Here is a 23,614-nt window from a genome sequence, read left to right as displayed (position 1 = left end):
TCATGCCATGCATGAGAAAAAAAAACAGCTCAATACGAGCTAACAACAGGTGGAGGCTGAAAGTGCCACCTCAACCTTGAAGGAGACTCAAAGAAGAAAGGAGATCCTCTCCAAACTTTGAAAAAAATACCTCTCTTGGTAGTACCTGCTCTGGACGATTGACAGTAGGGGTTATCAAATTGCCACTTGAGGCAAGGATTGATCCGGCACATTACTGGCCACTCCAGAAGTGTGCTGAGATGTTCGAAGTGGATGTCTCCTTTATGTTGTAGTGGGCGCGGAAGATTGGCATATAGCCGGTGTCCACCTTGGTACGCCGTCGGACGGACACGGACTACTCGCCCTATAAACCCAAAAGGCAGTATTTCTGGAGCACGCACCCACTCATAGGCGAGCCTTGTGTCCTGTTTCCCTGTCCTCATGAGTTAGACCATAGTGAGTTGGAACTTGCACGGGCTCCACGACCGTGCACGTAGTCAACCGCAGTACCTGATCCTTCGGCAGGAGTTGTAGAGGGTAGTAGTAGGGCGAGCAGTGGACTTCCTTTTGATACAGAAGCACAAGTTCTCAGCTTCAAACATCTGACGACACCATCATCTTCTTCCCAGGAGAAGCTCGGAGGTGTTGTCTCCTGCCGTAGGACAGAGCGGAGGGCTCTGCATCTCGGTCTTCCAGGCGGTGGCCCCAGAGGTCTACGATCAAGGTGAGCTTATCCCAGGGCAACAATTTGGATGGGAGTTAGGATTTAAGAGTCTAGGATCGCAATCCTAAAGGTGTATGCCTCGGCATGCAGACAGCAACTTCCGGCCTTTTGGATGAGGCTGACAGAGTGTCTGCCAGATGTTGACTCCTAGATCGTTGGAGGGTCTGTATTCTAGAGGACCTCCTGCAAGATGAGAAGATTCAGCAGGTTATGGCAGAGATTTGGCAGCAATCAGAGTCAACACCTCAAGAGGGTTGGGCTTCGTGGGTGGCAGATGCAATTCAGAGGAGCAATGAGGAGTTTCAGTCTCACGCCCTTGGACGGAGGAGGGCTCTTTAGGAGCACGAGCGTGCACTGCAATAAGACCTCGCCTCCATTGAGAGGCTCAGGGAGCAGGACCCGGGATCCCAGTGGCTTAGTGAAAAATACGAGAGCATGCGCCTTGAGTTCCGGGACACAGAGGTTTAGCGGGCTGAGTTCTCCTACCACTCCACCCAGGCCCGTTGGGTACAGGAGGGGGACAAGATGACGAAGCAGTTCTTTCATACCACTGGACCTCGATCCACAGGTATGCCGTTGTTTGCAACGTTTACGGGATCCGCAGGGGATTATGCATACCGATCCACATGAGATTCTAGAGCTGACCACAGTTTTCTACAACCAACTCTTTCAGGCGGAGAGGATGACTCCATCCTGCCTTGTGGCCCGTGAGATAGTTTGGGACCACGTTCTGACAGTAGTCTCATGAGAGTTGTGCAGGAGCCTTTCACGGATGAGGAGATCTAGGAAGCCCTCAAGGCCCTCCCGACCCAGAAGTGTCGTGGCAAAGATGGCTTGACTAAGACATTCTTCTGGAACTTCTAAGAGATCATTTCCACCCCTTTTCGCTTAGCTTGCCAGGAGACAATGTCACAAGAAACGTTTTTAGAAACGCGTTTCTAGAAACGTTTCGGGATCTGGACAAGTGTTTGATCTAGAAACATGTAAAATAAGTATATTTTATATAAATGATAGAAATAGTGTATTTTATATAAATTATATTTCAAAAAACGTTCCACGTTTCGTACGTTTCTTAGAAACGTTTCAGGCAAAAACGTTTCTTCATGTTTCTACTGCCCGAAACGCGTTTTCTGGTTACACTGCCAAGAGATCTTCGACACGGGCTCCCTTCCTTAGTCCCTGAGTAGGGGGTGGATTTGCTTGATCCCGAAAGGGGGAGACAGGTCAGACATTCGGCAATGGAGACCGATCACCTTGCTTGACACTGCATACAAGATCCTAGCCAAGGTCTTGAGTTTGCGGTTACAGCCTCATCTCACCGACATCATCCATGACACACAAACGGGCTTTGTTCAAGAGTGCAGCATCCTAGACAACATTTTCACGTTCTGGGAAGCACTGGATTGGGCCAGGGAGGAGTCACAGCCTTTGGCCAACCTTCTCTTGGACTTTCAGAAGGCTTACGACAGGGTGGAGTGGTCTTTCCTGGAGAGCACTATGCAAAGTTAGTTAGATGCTTGTCGGTGGACACACGGGCGAGGCCTTTCCTCTCTCTTCCTCAGTCCATCAGGGCTGCCCCCTAGCTCCCTTTCTTTTCCTTTTTGTGGCAGAGGCATTGGGCTATTACTTGAGATCGTAGGTGGCGGGCCTCACTGTTGGTGATAAAGCAAACTCTAGGTTGGGCAAGATCAGAGCATGGTTGAAAGGGGGGTTGATTGGATCTACCACTTGGCACGTGCATGGCTGGCTGCATGGAGTACTTTGAGAGCTCGTTTAGAGGCCGAGGCCTCTCCTGTGATCACAGGTTGCTGTTGGCGCAACCATCTCTAAAGTTGGTGCACATGTTATGCCCTGGAAGCCGATCGTGATGAGTGTGGCGTCTACTAGAAAGTCTCTTTTATAATTCATGGCTCGGTGCCTTTGTCTATGGAAGGTTGTAGATAAGTGTGTGTGTGTTGTAACTCCAACAAGCTCGGTTGAGCTGAGGAGATGAATAATGAAGCTGTCGCCTATGAATAAACGCATTCACAGGATAGAGCTCCATGAGGCGGGCCCTCCTAATAGCCCGGATCCTCATTCTCCTCCGGAGGATAGCGAGTGAGGTAGTAGCCAGTATCAAGGCATGGAACATTTGGGTTGCTCGTTGTAGTCTGGTGATGGGTGAGCATCCGGTTCCCTACCTTAGTCGCCATCTGGAAAGATATCATCTACACCTTGCGCTCCACCTGGGAGCGTGGGACCTCGGGCTCTAGGGTGACTCTCGCAAGGCGCACTCGTTTCTGCAAGGCTTGGCCTACAAGAGTTTTCTACATATTCACTCCACGAGGGATTCACTGGTTGTATAGTCCCCAACCTGACTGTTAGCCCCTATACCAGAGATCCCCTAGGCAGTGAGCTGGGTTTCTCTGGAACAGGCTGGTTTTTTCTTCTTTCAGCCTTTTTCCAATTTTTCATACTCAACACCTTCGGGGCTGCTGTTTTGTATGAAGCCTTTCAAGCATTAATAGAAGGTTCCTTTCTTTGAAAAAAAAAAACCACTTTTGGACACGGCAAGGATTGAATGTCACGAGCATCCATTTCTTGCGTAGTGACTATATGGTTTTTCTCTTCGAAAAACCAGAAATGGCAACTCAAGTAGAGCAGAATGGTACTTGGACAATTAGGAATCAGCCTCTCTCTGTCTAGCTGTGGGATCCTTATTTTAGCCCTGACTTGCCTCCCCCCTCGAAAGCCCCTATTTGGGTAGAGTTCCATGATCTTCCACTCTGGCTTTTCCCCCAAATTGAATCTTTGTGCGCTCCGCTTGGCCAGTTTCTGGGATTAGAAAACTAAAAGACCTATTAGCCCGAGAGGTAACCAATAGGCCTGTGTCCTGATGGACCTAACTGTTGACCCCCAAAACGCTATTCGATTTCTCGATGGAGATGGATGCGAACTAATCCAAAAAAGTCTTTTTTAAGAACATCCTGAATTCTTGTTTCCATGTGGGCTTGGGGGGCATTTTATCAAAGATTGCCCAGTTAGAAAGAAAGAAAGATATAATAACGTCCTTGGAAGACCTCGTAGGTCTATGGGACAAAATACACACACCAAAAAACTACAACATCAGTTAGAGACTGAGAGTCTGTGGGGGAGTACAACAACTCAGCCCCAGATTATTATAATAGCATAACATAGCTACACTCAGGTATTATGTAAAGTGATCTGAATAACATCAGTTTAAGACTGAGAGTCTTTGGGTTTAGGTTTGAAATCTCGTATTAGTGCTTGCCCATCTCGGTAGACTGCTCATTTACCTTCTTTCCTTGCTTCTTTCACTTTGATGAGTTCATTTGCCCATTGTTTGAGTTGGGTCATAGTGAGCTCTTCAGATATCCAAATCCTAGTACCTTTCAGCTTGTTGGTTTGTCCAAGGATCTTGACCCTTGAGCTTTTTTCTTTGAAGTAAATCTGTGCCTGGTTACCCTTTCGAGTGATGAAGCTTATGTCATTCTCATCCCAATCAACTTGTGGTACTGCCTTCTTGAGTTGAATGATCTTTCTCTCATCAATGTGTTCCTCTTCCTCTTCCATTCCAAAACAACTAAGGCAGCTATCTTGCAATCCTCCAATGCGTAAAATCTTCTTGTTACTTACTATGGTTTGCTGCACTCTTACCTCAGTATAAAGATCACATTTGTCGATCTTGTTGTGTAATGCTGCTGTAATTTCCTGTCCCATGGATTTGAGCTGAGTGTTGACCATTTCTTGGACCTTGACTACGAGCTGTGGTGTCGTAGCTGCGGTGTTGCATTGCTGTAGGACTTCTTGTATTACCTCTTGTCTGCTTTCATTCTTCATTTCCGAAACTATCTTCTCCAGATAAGCAATGCGGAGCTTTGCATCTATGAGTTCTTGCTGTAGAAAGTAAAGTTGTTCATGTGGATCAAGCTTACTTTGAAATCTGTGATAAGTCAGAGCATAGGGGGAAGGCGTCGATGCCATGGCAGTGTAGGATGGCTTCTTGGTGGTTGGAGTCAATGGGAAAAGCTTCCTTTTCGGGAACTCCATATTAAAAACGACCTGCACAATAAACAACCCCTTTATTTGAACTAACACATCAGACTGAGCCAGGGGCTCAGCTCAGCCTGAGGCTGGGTTAGCTGACGAAAACCCCCCCTGTACGGCGAGCTATACAGCAGGCGGCGGTGGAGGGGCTAGTAGGCGGAGGGGGCTAGTGGATGGAGAGGCTAGCGGGTGGAGAGGCTAGCAGGCGCGCGGCGGCGGAGAGAAAGCAGGCAGGGAGGCTGAGCGACGGAAAGGCGAGGCTGAGTAGGGGAGGCTGGCGGGGAGGCTGAGCGGAGGAGAGGCGAGGCTGAGCGGGGAAGGCTGAGAGAGAGAGAGAGAGAGAGAGAGAGAGAGAGAGAGAGAGAGAGAGAGGAGTTGTAAATAAGTAGGAGAGAGAGGGAGGGAGGGAGGAAGAGAGAAAGAAAGAAAGAAAGTTTATTAAAGTCTTCGGAAGACCGATGGGTCTATGAGACTGTGAAAATCCTGATACAACGAGCTGTGGTAGTGGAGCTACTAAACGAGCGTCCATACCAATGCAAAAAATGCAAAAATGCAAAATGGCAGTACTAAGTCCTAAGTACAACATAGTCATGTCGATGGTCGACTATATATCAATCTCAGCATCATCATCAATATCATCATCATCCCCAACAACAGTAAGATATCAGGATGGATGAGGCAATAGAGTGCTGTCGGCCACTCAGAGGTGCGGTCCTGGCACGTCTCCTGGTCGTAGCTCTGCGTCTAACCAAGGCTACTGTGACCCCCGTCGCTCAGGCTCCGACTCTAAACAAGGAGGGGATGTCTCCAAGTGTGATCTGTGTGTCAACCCTCTGTTTGAGCTGTCGGGTCACGGGTTCTGGGTCACGATCATGTCGAGGCCTCGTCTCATTGGGGTCCATGTGATCTAGCTTAAAGAACTCCGTGATAGAGCTCTGAGAGCGATCAACCGAGGAAGAAGTCTGCTCCCGTCTTCGTGCTCAGAGTATCCTCTCGCGGTGTCTAAGTGCCTCATGAATGAAACCTGCCAAACACCGCTGGTCTGGGTAGGAGAGGAAATGGGCTAAAATCCCATAACTATCTCTGAAGAGGCAGTGGAAACGTCCTCGGATCTCATAGTACACAGGACACCTGAAGATGAAATGCTCCTCTATCTCGACCTCCTGTATGTCACATAGTGTGCATATGCGCCGCTCCCCGGGTAGTCGCTCTGCTCTGCCACTCTCGATGCGAAGTCTATGTGAAGAGACCCGGAACTGCCCAAGAGAGATCCTCATCGAGTGGGGTAGGTGAATCTGTGTGTATCCTGGTGGGTCAATGAAACCCTCCGCTGTGATATGTAAGAAGTGATCTCTGTAGAAGCTAAGCTTCACTGGGACTTCACTCGGTTCCAACCAGGTCCGAAAAGTGTGTAGCTGTAGTAGATCCTCACGGATAACCTGGTTGACCTCGTGTGATGAGAGGGGAGAGAACGGAGCATCCATGCTATACTGGAAGGGAGGTAGTCTATCCATGTGGAGCCCCAGTCACTCAAACCATCTCTCGGTACGTGCATAGCAGCACCTCTGATCTCCTCCTGTTGCAAGTGCCATAGAAGAGGATAGAGCTATCCATGGTAGCCTGCTACGCCCCGAGGTATAATCCCCATATTCCCTAACTCGGTATAGATATGTGATGACCTGAAATGCAGCATCTAGCTGTAAAGGGGGTGACCCAAACTCAGCCTGAATGATCTGGTGAGGAACGGATGACTTACCACGAATCATCCGTGATAGCATGAGAACCTGTAGCCGCTCCACACGGGCCCACTCTGTATCCGACAAGTCTGGCCCCCAACAAGGGCTGCCGTACATCCCCGCTAGGCGAGCCAAGGAGTCAAAAAGCAACCCCTTGGTGCGTGGATCCTGAAAGTGTGAGCGGAAGCACTACCTCCTGGCCAATGAGGCATACCATCTACTCAAGCGTGCCTGCATCGCGGGTCTCATAGTGAAGCTCGGTCCGGAGAAGATAACCCCAAGATAAGTGTATGATGAAACTATCTCAACAGATGACCCCGCAAATGTAAACTGCTCCTGACGCATGATGGCTCGAGATGTATTGAAGATCATGACCTTGGTTTTACCCAGGTTGACCTTCAAATCATGAGACTCACAAAAGGACTGTAGTGCGTCTAGGTGTCTCTGAAGCCCCTCTGCGAGGAAGACAAGAGAGCCACGTCATCTGCATAGAGCAAAATCTGGATCAGCGTGCCCGCAAGAGAGCAACCTACACCCCCCTGTGTCTGCATCACTCTCTCAAGCTCGTCAATGTAGAGGCCAAACAAGGTAGGCGACAAAGGACACCCTTGTTTGACCCCGATGGTACTCATGATCTCGTCTGTCCACCCGGATTCTGCCCGAACTATGCCAGAAACTCTCTCGTAAAGTGCCATGACGGCCCACATGATCTCCTGGTCATAACCCAAGTCCTGTAGGCGCCGTATGAGGCGGACTCTCGGGACCGTGTCAAATGCCTTGCGAAAATCCACAAAGCAACAATAAACCCTCTGCTTCCGTGACCTCACCTCCTCGATGATACATCTGAGCGTCAAAATGTGGTCCATAGTTCCATGATCACGCCGGAATCCGGCCTATCCTACTGCTCTGAGTCCTCGACACTCTGCAAGTCTGCTAACCTCGGAGTCAAGTACTGATGCATAAATCTTGGACATGACATGTCCAATCATAATGGTCCTATAGTTCTCTAGGCTCATGGGATCCAAGTGTTAATGGTCCAAGTGTGTGGAAATCCCAAACAAACCGCTTCATTAAAAAGCTTTGCTAAGATCGGGGCTAGGAGGTTAATCCCATATGCAATGAACTCAGTGCATAGTCCCTCATGATCCTTCACTCGGCCATTATGAAGTTTCATTACAGCATCCTTTACCCCTCCTCCTCTAGTGAAGAGGGTGCAGGATGTGGGATGAGGCATGTGTGAGAGGCTAGGGACTGTGGCTGATTTGGGTGGTCATAAAGTGTGCATGCATAATCAAACCAGATCTGGGTGTCAGTGAGTGGCGGAGGGAACCGTCCTTCTAGAAATCTCCACCAGAAGTCCTTAGAGTTGTTACTAAACAAAATGTTCAATAGCTCCTCCTCGTTTCGACGAACGAAGTCTAGTTTCTTCCTCCGTACCAGTCTACGGTATTCATGTAGCGTATCTAGTGCGCTCGGAAGATTGTTTTTGGTTTCAAATCTAAGTTGACGATGTAAGGCCTTACACTCATCATCGTACCAACTATTACAGGATACGGTTTCAGGGGGTGGTGGGCGGGTGGAGCGGGTGGTGTGGGGAAAAGCGTGAATGGCAGCCTCGTGTAGTGAGCGGGTGACAAGGGCAACACGATTCTCTAAAAGGGGTATGAAGTCAATATAAGCGAGAAGTATGTACAGACGGCCAAAGTAAGAAGGTGAGTGATCCCGATCAAAGCGTATATCATGGTAGGTGGAGTAAGCACTAAGTGGGGTGGAAGGTGTTGTGCGAAGGGAGATGGAGATGCGAAAGAAAAGGTATGTATGATCAGCCCCTAGGGGAAGAGGTGCTATAGTGAAGTCAGTAATGCGAGATGTGAAGACAGGGGATCCCATGATGTAATCAACAACACTGGAGCCCCCCCCATGTGAAAAGCATGTGAAACCACCTGAAGTGGGCCATCTGTCAAGACCATTATAGATAATGAGATCATGTATCCTGCCTGGGTCTAATAAGGCCTGCCCATAGGATGAGAATGGACCTCGCCTATCAGCCGAAACCCGTAGCATACCTGCCTCCTCAAGGTCAACATCTGCCAGTAGAGTGGAATCATCTCTGAAATCAAGAAGTGGTACCTGACGGGCCCTTGTCCTCGCGTTAAAGTCCCCCACTAGAAGGACTTCTCCGCGGCTAGAAAAGTCAACGATGGACTGATAAAGGGCAACAAATGGGGATGTCTCATCATCACCTCGAATATCTCTGGCAAAGTGGGAGGTCTCCGGGGAGAAGTAGCAAACTACGACAAACGGATCCTCGCTGTCCATGTGTCGTATCCAGATCCAAAGAAATCTGGAATGTGTATCTCTCTGCTCTACTGAAATGATCCCCCGAAGTGTGGATCTGAAAAGGACTGCAACTCCACCTGAGCCTCGAACTCCTCCTGTACCCCACATCTCATCTCTGTAGGCAGACTCCCATGTATATCCGCTGACTATTGGAAGAGGGCGCTCTGGACTCTCATGTGTCTCTGTATAGAAGACTATGTCATGGCCTGTATAGGATTCTGAGAAGTTCCCTGGTTCTGACCATAAGGTACCATTACAGTTCCAAATGGTGCAGGACAGGGTCTCGAATATCTGAGTCTCATAGACCCCGCTTCCCTATGTAGGGGAGGGGGTAGGTGTCCTACGGGGGCCTATAAGAAGTCGTCCCTCTCGTACCACTGCCCACTTTCCCTCCTTTCGGGCCTGATCCCGCTGCTGCAGCAAAGAGCGCCTCTCCTCAACCTGTAGAGGTGTGAGGTCCTCATCCATAGAGATCGCTGGCTAATCTCGAAGGGACTGACCTACGTCGTAGAGTTGAAAGTCGTGCCTGAGTGTCATGAAATCGTATGATCAGGGGTTCCTCTCGGTTGGGATCTCTCCCCACTCGCCATGCCCTCTCTATCCTGTGCTCAGCCACACCCAGGGTAGCGGTCACGAACGCAGTCGCAGTGCGTGGGATCCCGCGTACTCTGATGTTGAGAGCCTCATTAGCTCTCTGCTGTTGCTTCATGAGGGTAGCCGAAATGGTGACCCTTGCGGGTTCCCGTTTGGCCACATCAACCCATCTGGAAGTCTCCTCAATAGCAGATTGCATGCTCGCAATCTGTGCCTCGACCATCGAAGCACTCCCTGGCGCAGTGTGTATGGTTGTGACCTCCTGTCGAAGCTACATGATATCATGTATGAGTCCCTGAATAAGACCCGCCTGCTCCCGAATGGCCCTAGCCTGCTCCTGTATGATGCGGCTTTGCTCCTGGTTGAAGCGAACTTCCTCCCGTGCGAAGCGAGCCAGCTCCATCTCACGCTCACAGAAACTATGTATCTCCATGAGTAGGGTCTCACGGGCCTTTGGTGTATCAATCCACCCATGTCCATGCTAAAACTGTGGTGATTGTGGCATGAAAGAGTGGGACTGAGTCCGAAAACTGGACGGTGGCTGAGTGAGGAACGGAGATGACAGTGGAATGGATGAGGCAGTCCCAACGGGGTGTGGGAGGGTGGGCTGACTGAGAGGGAGAGGGGAGAGTGAAGCGTAATGCGGCACAGTGTATGACACCTCCGAAGTAGGGGTCATAAGTTGTGCGAGAGCTGTAACAGGAGAAAAGGGAAAGGAAACAACAACCGGCGCCATGGGCATGAGTAAGTCACTGAGATGTAGATGGAGCTGAGACTGAACTGACACTCTAGCGGGAGTTGAGGTTGAGATTGAGGTTGAGGTAGAGATAGAGGCTGAAGAAGCTGAGGTGGGTCCTACCTTTGCCTTGCTGTCTACCCCGAGTCCACTTTGGTTGTAACGTGTGTTCACATCCTCCAAATTCAGTTGTGTCGTTTGCTTTTTTTTGTTGTTGTTGTTATTTTCGTCTTTCTTGGCTTTGTCCCCCATTTCTCTTGGGATGCGGGTGTAGATCTTAGTGTTAGTGTTCAGCCGGGAGCGGGAGCACCGGTTCCCCCCCCATAATGGGAGGCACGTCCAGTGCGAGGTGGTGGAGAGGTAGGGCGGAAGCCTGAAGTGGAGAGGCAGCCAAGAGGTGGAGAAGGAGGAGAGGCTAAGATGGTACGGATTTTATTTTTTTTTTAAATAAATAAAGGTGGTTGTGGTTTCTTTTTTTTTCTTTTTTTTTTTTGGAAAGTTCCTAGCCAAAAGAAAAAAAAAAATGGGTGGCAAGGGGAGCAGAGAAAGGGGGGGGGGCGGTGGATGAGCAGAAAAGGAGGGAGGGAGGTGGCTGAGTGAGGGGGTAGCAGGGAGCGAGGGGTGGCTGAGGGGAGCGAGGGGCTGAGGGGAGGGGAGCGAGGGGAGCGAGGGGTGGTTGACGGGAGTGAGGGGTTAGCGGGGAGCGAGGGGCTGAGAGCTGCGAGGGAGAGCTGCGCGGGAGAGCATGAGCGTAGAGGCAGCGAGGGAGCTGAAAGTGAGCGAGGGGCTGAGCGAGGGAGCGTGAGCAAGGGAGCTGAGCGTGAGCAAGGGGCGAGGGAGCGGGGAGCGGAAGCGAGGAGCGAGGGGCTAAGCGTGAGCGAGGGAGCGGGGAGTGGGAGCAAGGAGCAGCGGGGGGCTGAGCGAGAGAGCGCTGAGCGTGAGGGGCTGAGCGAGAGAGAGAGAGAGAGAGAGAGAGAGAGAGAGAGAGAGAGAGAGCAAGCCGAAGAAAACAATGAGGAACTTCGACAGGACGACCAACAACCAGAGTCGAAGGAAGAGAAAGGCGAACGCAAAAGGATAAACAGATTGTCCTAGCAACTACGGAGAAGGAGAAAAGCATCACAGACCAGGGAAAAAAAGATGAAGTCATTGTGGTCACCGATGAAAGAATGGAAGATAGTTCAGAAGAGGAGCAGCAATTTGTGGCCAATACATAGGATTTTGAAAGGCAATGAGCCCACGCTGAACATGCTAACTTAGAAAGGGATGAGCCTCCCTTCACTGTTGTAAAAGGGAAGAAGACGATTCAAGCAGAAAAGAAGAACCAGCAAGCAAGTACCTCTGTTAATAAATCAAAAGAAACTAGTCTGATGGCGAGGGAGAAAAGAAGACTGTTGCAAGGTTTTGCCATTCCCTCAGCACAACCCGGTTAACTTCAAGAAGAAGAGGAATAAGAATATCACCCAGTAATGTGGAACTCCATGCAAGATGTCAACGTGCAGGGATCGACGAATGATCTTAAACCACTTATCTTTAGGTGGCTAACAAATATTGGTATTAGACCAGATTTTATCGTCCTTCAGGAAGTTAAGTGGGAGGAAGAAAACTTAGATGGCAGCTAAAACAAATAGACGACAAAAGAATTTGGTTCACTACAAACCATGATGGAGGTAGGGGAGGCACAGCTTTGGAAGTAGCTGATCATTTGAGCCATGCTATTGGCAGGGTTCAGCCTCTTTTCGGAAGCAATGGGATTGGGATTGATTTCAATCATGGTAAACTTTCCTGTCAAATTTTCTACGTCTACGCCCCAAACTCAATTTGGTTGAGACAAATGGCAAGGGCTTGGCAATGTCATTAGGGGTAAGCAAGCTGATTGCGTGGAATTCACTCAAAGAATCTGTTGAATTAGTAAACGTCTCGGAAGACACCTCTTTTACTTGGTCCAATAATCAGATAGGGAAAAATCACAGAAAAGCTAGAATAGACAGAGCTTACATCTCAAGAGCACTCTTAGAAGAAGCCCTTTGTTGTAAAAGCAGTGCCTTGTCATCTCTCCCATTTTGGTTACTCTAGATAAAGGGGATGGGAGAAGAGTTAGATCATGGTTCAAAGAAAACCCCTTTTTTTCCCAGCTTCCCTATGCTCAAAGCAAAGTAGCTAGTATCTGGCACAAGGCTTTTGGAGCCACTGCTAGTATTACTGACAAGTGGATTAGAGCCACAAAGATAACCAAGATCTTTCTTAGAGCCACCAAGAAGAGAGCGGATAAAGCAAGAGTCAAGAGACGAAATATCTTGAAGAACAGATCAGAACTCTTGAGGAAGATCCAACCAAGCAAGGGCAGACATGCCTAAAGACTTGCCAGGAGACACTCAGAGCGGAAGCGCTGATAGAAGCATCTCAAGCTAAAATTTATGCAAGGGAATGGTGGGCAGGGAAAGGAGATCGTGCTAATGAGGATATGTTTAGAATTCTCAGAAAGAAGCACCGGCAGGAGACTTTGGAATGCCTCAAAAAGAATAACCAAATAATTCCGGATTTGGACGAGATCTTGAAAACAGAAACTTCTCATTTTCAAACCCTTTCAGGAGAACCGGATAATATCACCACAGAAAAGTTCAGGGCTAGAGACTTATGTCGTAATGTAAGGAAAAAAGCTGTAGCCAGCTTTGATGCACATTTTTTGGACAGAGATCTGACAATAGAGGAACTAAAGGGAGCCATAGACCAGATGGCGAAAAGCAAAACTCCACGGGGAGATGGCTTACCAGTTGAATTTTATCAAGTGTTCTAGGAAATGGCAGGCCCCTATCTTTTAAAGCTATGGGAGGAGTCTTTGGAAAGAGGATTTCTGGACCCTAGAATAAACACTGGCATCATAAAACTAATCCCGAAAGGAGGGCCAAAGGATGAGCTTAAGAGCTAGAGACCCTTAACAATGTTGAACACCAACTATACGATCTTTGCAAAGGCGTTGGCCTTAGACTCAAGAATAAGATGCAAGTATGGATCAGTGAAGAACAAAAAGGATTCATTAGGGGGAGACACATTTTGGAAGCATTCCTGACACTTTGGGAGGGGCTAGAATATGCAAAGGAAACTCAGTACGATATCTGCTTCCTAAAAGCTGGCGAAAGAGGGAGTTCCCTATTGGAATTTCGATAAAGCTTACAATAGGATGGATTGGGGCTTCATTCTTTCTTCTCTACAGGACATGGGGGTGGGTCCGAATTTTATATCCTTTGCTGATATTCTGCTTCAACAAGCCAGAGGCACGGTGGAGATAAATGGCAAGGTTGCCTCTCCATTTGCTCTAAAGAGGTCCATTAGGTAGGGCTGTCCACTTGCGCCCTTGCTTTTTGCTATTGCCACTAACACGCTAGGTTGGCTAATCCAGAATGGGATCAACAGAGGTATCATCAACAAAATTCAAGTCGAAGGAGATGTTTAGATTATCTATCAACAATTTGCTGACGACACTAATCTAACACCTCACAACGATGCCCAGTCGGTTGAAAACATTCTGAGATGCCTAGAGATATTTTGTTGTGCTTCCGGTTCCAAGATCAACCATGAAAAAACGGGGATATTTGGCACCCCTCCTCCCCCCGTTTTAACAGATAAAGGGTGCAAGATGATAAAGGAAGGAGAAATATTCAGGCTGCTTGGGACTCCTATGGGTTTCAGATGCACAAATAAAGATAAATGGGAATGGGTTCTTGAAAACATTAACACCAAAAGTTTGGAAAACTATAGGACCATTATGTCACATTCAAGATTTATGCCTTAGCACTTGACACTCAGGTTAGTCAGTTTGTGGAGCATGAGGGATTCAGAGCTGTTGGACATGCAAGCTTCCAAGTAGACCACGTGACGATGGACTACATTTTCACACTGAGAGTGTCATTGAGGGGGCCAAAGCACAAAAGGAGATGGTCTGCTGTTGCTTCGTGGATTTCTACAATGGAACCCTTCTTTAGGACCATCAATGTACGGGACAAAGCCCACCATTCCACAACCTCCTCCTGTATCGCAAACGGTCCTTATGGATGAAGCTATGAGAATCCTAGTGCAAGCACTAGGAAAGGGGGACGCAACGCCACCTCCATCTTTTCCAAGAAGGGAAACCAACCCCTCAAGGAGCAAGCCTGTCACAATCTCCAAGCTAATCACCAAGTAATACGATGGCAAGGCCTACAACCGACCATGTCAAGAAAAAAGTTTGTCCTCAATCACTACATTTACCCTTCTTTAATCTTCTTTATCTCTTGTTGGTTTCCGTCAAAGAAGAGCTTTGATCAGATCAATAGCCTCTTCAGAACTTTCCTTTGGGGGGAGGAAACCTAGGACAAAAAAAATGGCTAAGGTCCGATGGCAAGTGTGTACACTCCCGAAAGCCGTTGGGAGCTTAGGCATAGTGGATATTGAAAAGTCTTCGGCCAGATTCATGGCCCAGTGGATTCTAAAAGCTTACCAAGACCTAGGTTTGACCTGGGTCTTCCTCTTTCACAGGAATATCGCTAGGGTCAAAATCCTTAGATGTAAGCACTGGAAGCATCTTCCTTTAGGTACGGCTTTGTTTGGAAAGGAACCATGCATATCTAAAGGATTTGAGTTGTGGAAGGGTATGTGGAAGGCTTGGGAATCTCTGAAGTCGTATCTAGTTTGGAAAGGACTTTCTAGGAAGACTGGTACTTTCTGCAACCTAGACTCCATCTGGTTCTCGATAATCTAGAGCGACAATCAGTTGAGGGATGCTTCTCTAAAAGCAGTCTCAATAAAAAAGGCATCAGAGTTTGGGGGGCCTTCTGAAATAGAGATCAGGGCAGATGGATAGAAGACAAACTCCTTCATGTAAGATAAAGGCTAAACAAATTTGACCTAATGCTAATACAGGAAAGGAGGAGCCTTTGGGAGAGAGAGACTCTCCCCTGGATGGGAGGCCGGCTATAACCCTCACTCAAAGAATTTAGATGGGCAGGACAGAACCAAATCTTTACTATTCCAATTTGGGTCGATGGTCAGGAATCTGTACTGGGACAACTTAACCAGAAGTAGCATAGGAGAGACTCTGAAAAGGTCTGGGCTAAAAGATTTGAAAGAGTATGGGATAGAAACATTCCTAAGAAACAATCACAAGCCAGTGTGGACAGCAAGCAGGGCAAGAAGAATCGGACAGGGAGATGGGTGGTGCAAAAGGTGTTACAGGGCTCAGGAAGATATTGCATCTTTTCTTGAACTCTTCTTCTCTAGATCACTTTGGGATATAGTCCCAAAACCAGTCTCTCCTGTCTCACTAAATTTTGCTTATATGCTCCTTGGGGTTCTACAATAAGGGTGCCATTGAGTATTCGGAGCTCTGCATTATGATGCATCTGGACTCAAAGATGCGCTAAAGTTTTTAGTAATGACATGATTGATGCTGACACTATCTTTTTTAATTTGTTAATACCTTTAGGGCCGAGGAGACAATCTCCAACTACTGAAACGGCTCTCTAAGCAGGTCCAAGCTTGCGTTAAAAAAGAGGAGGAATATGCAAAAAAACAGGCCACTTTCCTTGCCCAAGCACGGGCCCTCTTGGAGACATCAGCAGAAGAAGGACCTTCGCAAACCAAGTTCAAGAAAGCAGCAACAAAGACAGGACCACAGAGTCCAGGACAGAAGGAGAATGCTCAACAAATGAACCTCAATACTGACACGCCTACCCCCCCCCCCGGTGTTTTTACAAAGACTCCCCTGGTTCATTTCTCTCGTAGTGGCTTCCGACTGGAGTCCCCTGCAACTCCCACGGTGCCACCTACTTCCCCTGAGGGTGGGAAGCCGCAAGTTCGATACAAAAGCCCTGTTTCCCACAATGATCCTCCAAAGCAACGTACAAAATGCAACACGAATCAACTAAGGTGCTTGCTACTTCTGAACCTCCCCGGAATGTGGGTTGGGCTGCCAAGCGGCCATCAACTCCAACTGCTATTCCACAAAGTAGGACCAGAGCCAAATAGTATCTCCGACTCACCCCTGCTGTTCAGGGGACAGTCATCCTCAAGTTGGTAAGTAAGCTCGACAGGGCTGGCTCCAAAGGAGGAGGAAAAAGGTGATGAAGGTTGAGCTGAAGTTGGCGGTTGTTGTGTTGCCAAGAGTCTTGCAGCAAGGGTGACTTTCTGGGTTCTGCCAAATGATCAAGTCTCTATGTACTTCTTCCCATTTTGCTTTGTTAGGGAAGGGATATACTGATGTAAACTCTGTATCTTCTGACATAATATAAATATAAACCCTCATTTTGTGGAAAAAAAAAGAATTCATAACAGCTTGTGGATGGTTTCAGCCCACAGGGACGTGTCAAGAAAAATTATGTCAAGAAAGGAGAATAAGTCTTCACAGCACTGCTTTAGCAGTTGTAATTTTTGTATTTTGGTGCTTGTTCTCCTTCTCATAAGGAGAAGCCTAGTAGTGATTAGTCATGATATTAACATCCCATAAAGCTTAATCAATAAAACATCATTTCTTGCTTCACAAACCCCCCCCCAAAAAAAAGTCATAACACCCCTTCAGCATTTCCGCTATGGCCTAATAAATGACCCTAGCATAAACGTACATAGCCCATTTGTGCTGCTTTACTTCATGACTCTGTTTGAAGCACTCCCTTTCTGGCTAAATGAGAACGACATCTTCACTCTTCTAAAGATGTGTATTCTTGTAGCTGAACTGCCTTTCAAAAGAAACCCAAAAGCTCAAATGAGGAATGTGCTCTAGGCACTCTCTGTCTCGCGTGTGGTCTCTGCGTCCCTCTCTCGAGTCGGCTCTCGAGTTGCGAATGTTCAAACCAATCCAAGCTAGATAAAGTGAGAATAATGGAATTAATTCCTCATATTGATATTTGAGAACCTTCTCGACACCATTAACCTCAGCCTCCTTTCCTAGAAGCATGTTCATCATGCCATGCACGAGGAGAATCCCAATGTAGGCTACAATAACCACTAGGGGCAAAGCCTGACTTTCATATAGGAAGGGTAGATTGTCTACCAGGATTCCTTATTATTGTATATCAACAACTTAAGACATTGAAAAAACTAGAATCAACTAAGCTTAGAAGAATCCTACTTTTTTGCATTTCAGCTTGTCGTCTCTCCACAAAAGAGAAGGATGAAAGAAGAAACAACACCTGCGATCGTCTGAAGCAGAAACTAACTGCTTTCCATCTTGAGACCATGCGATGCGAAAGATAGAACCCTCATGCCCTCTCAAACATCTTATTGCTGGGACCTTACTCTTAACGCCTTTCACATACAAGCATTCTTCCAAGGTGTGATGTCCATGATCTATGTCTTTTGAAGACTCCATGTTCAATGTCCAAACAAGAATCTGTTCTAGATCACAGGGAGAAAATGTGAGAACAAGGATTGACAGGCAATCGTATATAATGAATTCAAAGAAACCCATATACGCACCTCATTGAAGATAGTACCCGCTGCAATACGCAGAGTGGTTGTGTCATCACCCCACAACCTCAGTGAATATAAGAGACATCTCTCTGAAGATCCAATTCACAACCGCAGAAGCCAAACAACACAATCTTAACAGATTACAAAATGCATGGAGGACATCGCCCAAGCAGAAAACCAGAGCTATGCATTTCACCTCTTACACAATGTGTAAATGTCTCTAGAGTTAAGTAAGGACTGGTCATGACCAATCAAATTATCCAAGAATTACCTGTGCATTCAACACACTGGACAAAGGCACAGTGATGAATATCCCACAAATAGACAGTATTATCACTAGTACCAACAGCAAGCAAGTATCCACTTCTCTCTTCACCTGCAAAACGTATCTCCTGCAGCAATAAGCACACTTCCTAACCAATGAATGGGCACAAAAAGATGATGAGCTAATATATCACAATGCAAAGGCCTGCTTCAACTTCTTGACAAAACAACTGTTGTTGGCCTCATCTGCTCTTGGTAGTACCTTTAAAAATCGCACATCTAAGATCCAATGTTTAAATCGAGGAAGGATGTTGTATAGATTCATCGTTATCTGCTTATCATTTCTTTGCATGTCCAAAAAGCCTTGCTCAGCCATTATCTTGTAAAGTTTTACCCTTCGCTCTCCATGCACTGCAACAAGGGTAAAGACTCCAGAACTTTCATAGGGAGCCCAAACCCCCAAGGACTGGCCCTGTACTTCTATGCCATGCACCCTTACCCCTTCAAAGATGTGTTGAGAAAGAAGCACTTCAAATGAACCCATATCATACAAGAAAAGCTGGGGTCCTGTACCTGCATTAACAGTGAAAGTTAATATTAAGGATAAACAAAAATAGATAAGTGCTTGATAGAAGCTAGGTTAACAACAAAATTTGAAAAACAGAGGGCTTTTCTACAATAAGTAAACATAGCTTTTAAAAACTTTTTTTTTAATTAAAGAAGTTAAGTCACACTACATGCATGCAACTGCTGATAGATAGATCGATCAGTCCCACCTTGTTCTAGCTATACATAAATCAAAATCCATATGGAAGCACTGACACCACAAGGGAATTAAGTTTAAAAGGATGAAATGGAAGGATTTGCTGCCATGGGTGGGCACTTAAATTTTTGACAAGAAATTCACTACTCTTGCTGAGCCTTCCTGTACTTTAATTCATATAATCCGAACCCTTCTTCTTCTTTGGTTCTTTCTTCTTCCTTGAGGTTTGAAGCCCCCAGGAGAGATGACAGCTTCTTCTTTTTTCAAGAAAGAGACTTCTATTAAGTAAGAGAAAAGACCCGCGAGAGCAAGCTCAAAGCGGGATACATCATGAAACCATGAGGATAAATAACCCCCTCAAAATGAGGAGGAAAACAACCAAGGCTGAGGCTGAAAGTGCCACCTCAACCCTGTAAGAGTCTCAGAGAACTTTGGAGCTTCTTACCTGTTGGATACTTTGGAGCTACACAGAATCACACGAGATCCAACAAGCTTTGGAGGTTTTGGGAGATTGTTTAGGTTGACCAATGGCTGAATTCAAAGCGAATTGAGAATGACATAAGTACAAAACCTTGGCTTTGATACCAATATCAAGGTTAACAATAGCACATAGGGTCCATGTTATTACATCAATTAACTTATAGTTTTAAAGTTTTTTATTTCACAAGCTGAAAGGAAATTACCCAATCATCTGTGCGGGCACACCAGATGTGATATGATATGATTGTATTGAAGTCTGCTTGAGACCCTTCAGGATTTATGGGACTGGACACCACTATCATATAAATAGTGGCTCTTACATCCAAAATTCTGACAACAAATACATACAAATAAATAGTGGCTTTTACATCCACATTTCTGAGAGCAAATTCATACAAAACTTGCTGGTTGAAAACTCTGCTGCAGTGCCCTGAAACTTCCTTCTAGTAGGCTCCTAGTTGCTTAGCTGGCTGTTTCAGAGGGTTATGAGACTGGTAGCATTGCTGCTGTATTTTTCCCTAATATGCCAAATGTTCAGCAATGGAGGAGCGTGTGTTCTTCATTTTCTACCTCCCCTGTGGGGCAGATTTTGCAAGTTCTCGCGTCCCTTGGAATTCTAGGTCTTGTCCATCTGCCTCTCTCCACCTATAGATCGTGAGAGCTGGTCCTTATTCAACATATTAATGGCATTTCAATATTGATACGTCCTTTTAATATATATATAAATATATATTATTGATACGTCCTCCCCAAGGTACCGTTGCATCCCATTTATAGAAATCCATTTTCAGTCCCAAGTCTTTCCATAATTTCTATAGCATTTTCTCAATAACCAGATTTTTCATATCTCCCACATCCTCAAGGATATCTGCAGCCTGTATTCCCCATAGTTCCCGTTAGAAACTCACTATGCCCACCTGTGAGCCCCCGATTTGAGGGGACAAGGGGCAGTGAGAGGTAGGAGGGCTAGGGAGAGAGAGAGACTCAGGCCGGCATCATAGGCAACCAGCACACGGGCTGGTTGCAGCCTGCAACAGCAGGTAAAACAGGGCTTTAGGCCTCACATGGAGGCTCCTGCAGCAGTGCAGACTGGCTGCACAGGGCACCCTTATATAGGGGCCTGTGGCAGGCCAAGTCAGCCCAACCAGGGCCACCCCTGGTCGGTTTTCTAGGGCCCATGTGGTCGGCCACCAGACAGGGTACCGACCCTGCTGGTCGGTCAACTCAAGGGGCCTGGGCAGTGCCTATAAAAGGCCTACTCCTCCATTCATTCCAGCATCCAGTGCAAGACTGAAAGCCCCTCTCCAAGGCTGTGTTCAGCACTCAGATCTGGAGCAGGTTGTGAGAGAGAGAGTCCATCAGTTTTCTCCAGCAGTCTGCTGTGTTTTGTACTGCTCCCTTGGAGCTATTTTCTGCCCACCATCCGGTGGATGAATATACTCTCTCTCTCTCTCTCTCCGTCCATATTTATTTCTGAGTGAGGGTTTGTTGCATCTGTGATCATCTATCTGAGTTGAGTGTGTGTAAGAGTTGGAGAGATCTTGGATGGAGGTTTGAGTGATTCATTCCCTCTTGATTTCTAACATGGTATCAGAGCCATAGGCTCTCAACTCTTCTTCATCAAAGCACTCTCTGAAGGAAGGAGTCCCTTGGTAGAAAGGCGATTCTGTTTTCAGCTCAGGCTAGCACAGGAGGTCAGTACATCTTTTTTGCTTTAGTTTTTCAGTTTGCTATTTACCGAGATGGATCAGCGTTCAGAAGCCTCTACACCCACTGCTCGTCCTTCCTCCTTCTTCAGTCATCTTCCTTCTTCATTTATTCCCAATTTTGGTGAAGCTGGAAAGCTCGATGGGACAAACTATCCAATCTGGAAAGTCAAGATCCGAAGCCATCTGTTGGCATGGAAGCTATGGAAGATAGTGATTGGGACCAAGGAGAAGCCGAAGGACATTGTGGACAAAAGAGGTGAAGTTTTATTTGAAGCAGATGCGAATGAACTCAATGCATGGGAGGAGAGGGATGCTCAAGCCTTAGCAATGCTAATTGGCACGACAGCAGATGATGTGATCCCTCATATCCAGTTGGCACAGACGCCTTCAGAGGCATGGACCATACTCAAGAAGCTGTATGAAACCGATAATACAGCCCGTATCATTACTCTTCAGCATCAGCTTTATAATCTTGATATGAATGAGGGTGATAGTGTGCATGACCATCTGACAAAGGTGAAAGTCGTGCGGGACCAGCTTGCAGCGGTTGGTCAGAAGGTGGACTCGAGTCAATTGGCGTTGCTCACACTCCACAAGTTGCCACGGAGTTTCAAAAGTTTTGTGACTACAGTCACTGCCCGTCAACAGACTAAGCCAATCACCTTTGAGGAGCTTGGCCCACTCCTGCTTCAGGAGGAGGCTCGAGAGAAACTCTTTACGCAAACCGACAAGAAGGCATTAGTGGCCAAAGACAAGCCTGGAAAAGGCAAGCCAAAGCAGTTCAAGAAGTCAGAGGACGCTGACCGAAAGAAGAAAATGAAGTGCTATTACTGTGAAAAGCTTGGCCACTCCGCCAAAGAATGCCGAAAGAAGAAGGCGGATTAGAGGCAGAAGAGAGAAGCCAGGAACAAAGAAGAGCCTAAGAATGATTCTGCCAATGTGACGACTGGACAATTGTTTTTAATCAATGAGCATTATTCAGCATATGCAGTCAGTGAAGGAAAAGAGGGTTGGTATGTTGACAGCGGTGCTTCAAAGCACATGTCTAACAAAAAGACTTGGTTCAAAACCATGGAAAGTACACATCCGGATTCCAAAGTTTCTGTCGGGGATAGCCGGACGTGTCCTGTGAAGGGCATCGGTAGCATTACTTTCATTACAACCACGAGTGAGGAGAAGGATATCTCTGGAGTACTTTATGTACCCAACCTTTGCAAGAACTTACTGTCTCTAAGTCAGATGGACAAAAACAACATGGCAGTTCTCTTTCAAGATGGCAAGGTCACCGTGACATCCAAAGCAAATGGACAGATGGTGGCTCAAGGAGTTGAAGAGAACGGACTGTACCGCCTCAGTGCAATGTTGGTTCATGAAGACAATGGAAAGTCCAAACTTTGGCATGAGCGCTTCGGTCATGTCAACTATGGAACCTTGGCTGAAATGTCAAAGTCGAAGATGGTGGATGGACTTCCACCAATTACAGGCAAGGATTGTGTCTGTAGGGCTTGTCTAGAAGGCGAGCAGCACAGGGACAAGTTCCCACAAGAGGCCTCGTTTCGGGCCAGCAAACCTCTTGAGTTGGTTCATGCCGACATTTGTGGCCCAATGTCTACAGCATCGTGGGCAGGATCCAGGTACTCACTTCTCTTTGTGGATGATTTCAGTAGAATGACCTGGATGTATTGCTTGGCCAAAAAGTCACAGGCTTTCAAAAAGTTCAAGGACTGGAAGGCCAAAGTTGAAAAGAAGACAGGGGAGGATGTCAAGACGTTCCGTACAGACAGGGGGGGAGATTTCACCTCAAATGAGTTCAACACATTTTGTCGCAAGCATGGGATTAAGCGACAACTCACCACATCACATACTTCTCAGCAAAATGGGGTAGCCAAGAGGAAGCATAGAACCACCACAGAGACAGAGCTTGCTATGCTCCGAGGTAGGAACCTTTATAAAGCCTATTGGAGTGAAGCTATCAATACAACCGTACACATTCTCAACAGGACCAAGACGAAGGCCGTCAAGGACAAGACTCCATATGAGGCATTTTATGGTAAGAAGCCCTCTATCACTCATCTTCGCATTTTTGGTTCTAACGCATGGGTGCATGTGCACAAGTAAGACAGGACCAAGCTTGATTCCCGGAGCAGAAAAAGTATCTTTGTTGGGTATAGCGAAGAATCCAAGGCCTATCGACTCTTCGACCCAGTAAAGAAGCATATCCTTATTAGTCGAGATGTTGTCTTCAAGGAAAAGGAACCTGAACCCCAGGAGGAGCCTCAGATTGAGGAGGAGGAGATTGTTCAACCCCCGAACCCACCCCGCCCCAGGTTGACCATCCAAGAGGTGGCGAAATCGGAAGCTGATGTTCCACAAGGTACTGAGGAAGAGCAGGATGTTCCAGAAGCAATTCCAGTGCCTCCTCCCACTGAGAAGTAGAAGAGGTTGCCCCAATGGTACCTACGGACATTGGAAGACTCTCGGGTCACCGAAATACCTGAGAGTAGCAATTCCGGATTGCGACGGTCTCAACGTCTTCTGAAGACCCCATCCGTGAATTTTGCGTTGGTGGCTCAGCTTGAAGAGCCAAGGACCTTCAAGGAGGCGAAGGACCATCCAAAATAGCAGGCTGCCATGCAGGTAGAGATGGATGCTATCCTGAAGAACAATACCTGGGACTTAGCGGCCAGGCCCCCGCAACAAAAAGTCATCGGCACTAAGTGGGTATACAAACTTAAATACAAATCAGACGGCAGCTTGGATAAGTATAAAGCAAGGTTAGTGGTCAAAGGTTTTGCTCAA

At 47.0% G+C, this 23,614-nt stretch overlaps 1 protein-coding gene across 2 annotated transcripts in view; it reads right to left on the bottom strand.

The window, feature by feature from the left end:
• Positions 1 to 23,614, bottom strand: part of LOC147881804 (Transducin family protein / WD-40 repeat family protein) — a 124,563-nt gene that overhangs the window by 87,210 nt on the left and 13,739 nt on the right. For both annotated transcript variants that reach the window (XM_087401683.1, XM_087401682.1), the window contains exons 2-5: positions 18,126 to 18,436; positions 17,871 to 17,991; positions 17,606 to 17,688; positions 17,320 to 17,519 (exon numbers count right to left, since the gene is read on the bottom strand). In XM_087401683.1, the coding sequence (XP_087257809.1) occupies positions 17,320 to 17,519; positions 17,606 to 17,688; positions 17,871 to 17,991; positions 18,126 to 18,436 (715 nt within the window). The remainder of the gene's footprint in view (positions 1 to 17,319; positions 17,520 to 17,605; positions 17,689 to 17,870; positions 17,992 to 18,125; positions 18,437 to 23,614) is intronic.

Source organism: Dipteris shenzhenensis, chromosome 30, assembly GCF_047967505.1.
Source record: "Dipteris shenzhenensis isolate YYH24624 ecotype China chromosome 30, Dip_SZ_1.0, whole genome shotgun sequence".
NCBI lineage: Eukaryota > Viridiplantae > Streptophyta > Polypodiopsida > Gleicheniales > Dipteridaceae > Dipteris > Dipteris shenzhenensis.
This window is presented reverse-complemented; position numbering and strand designations above follow the sequence as displayed.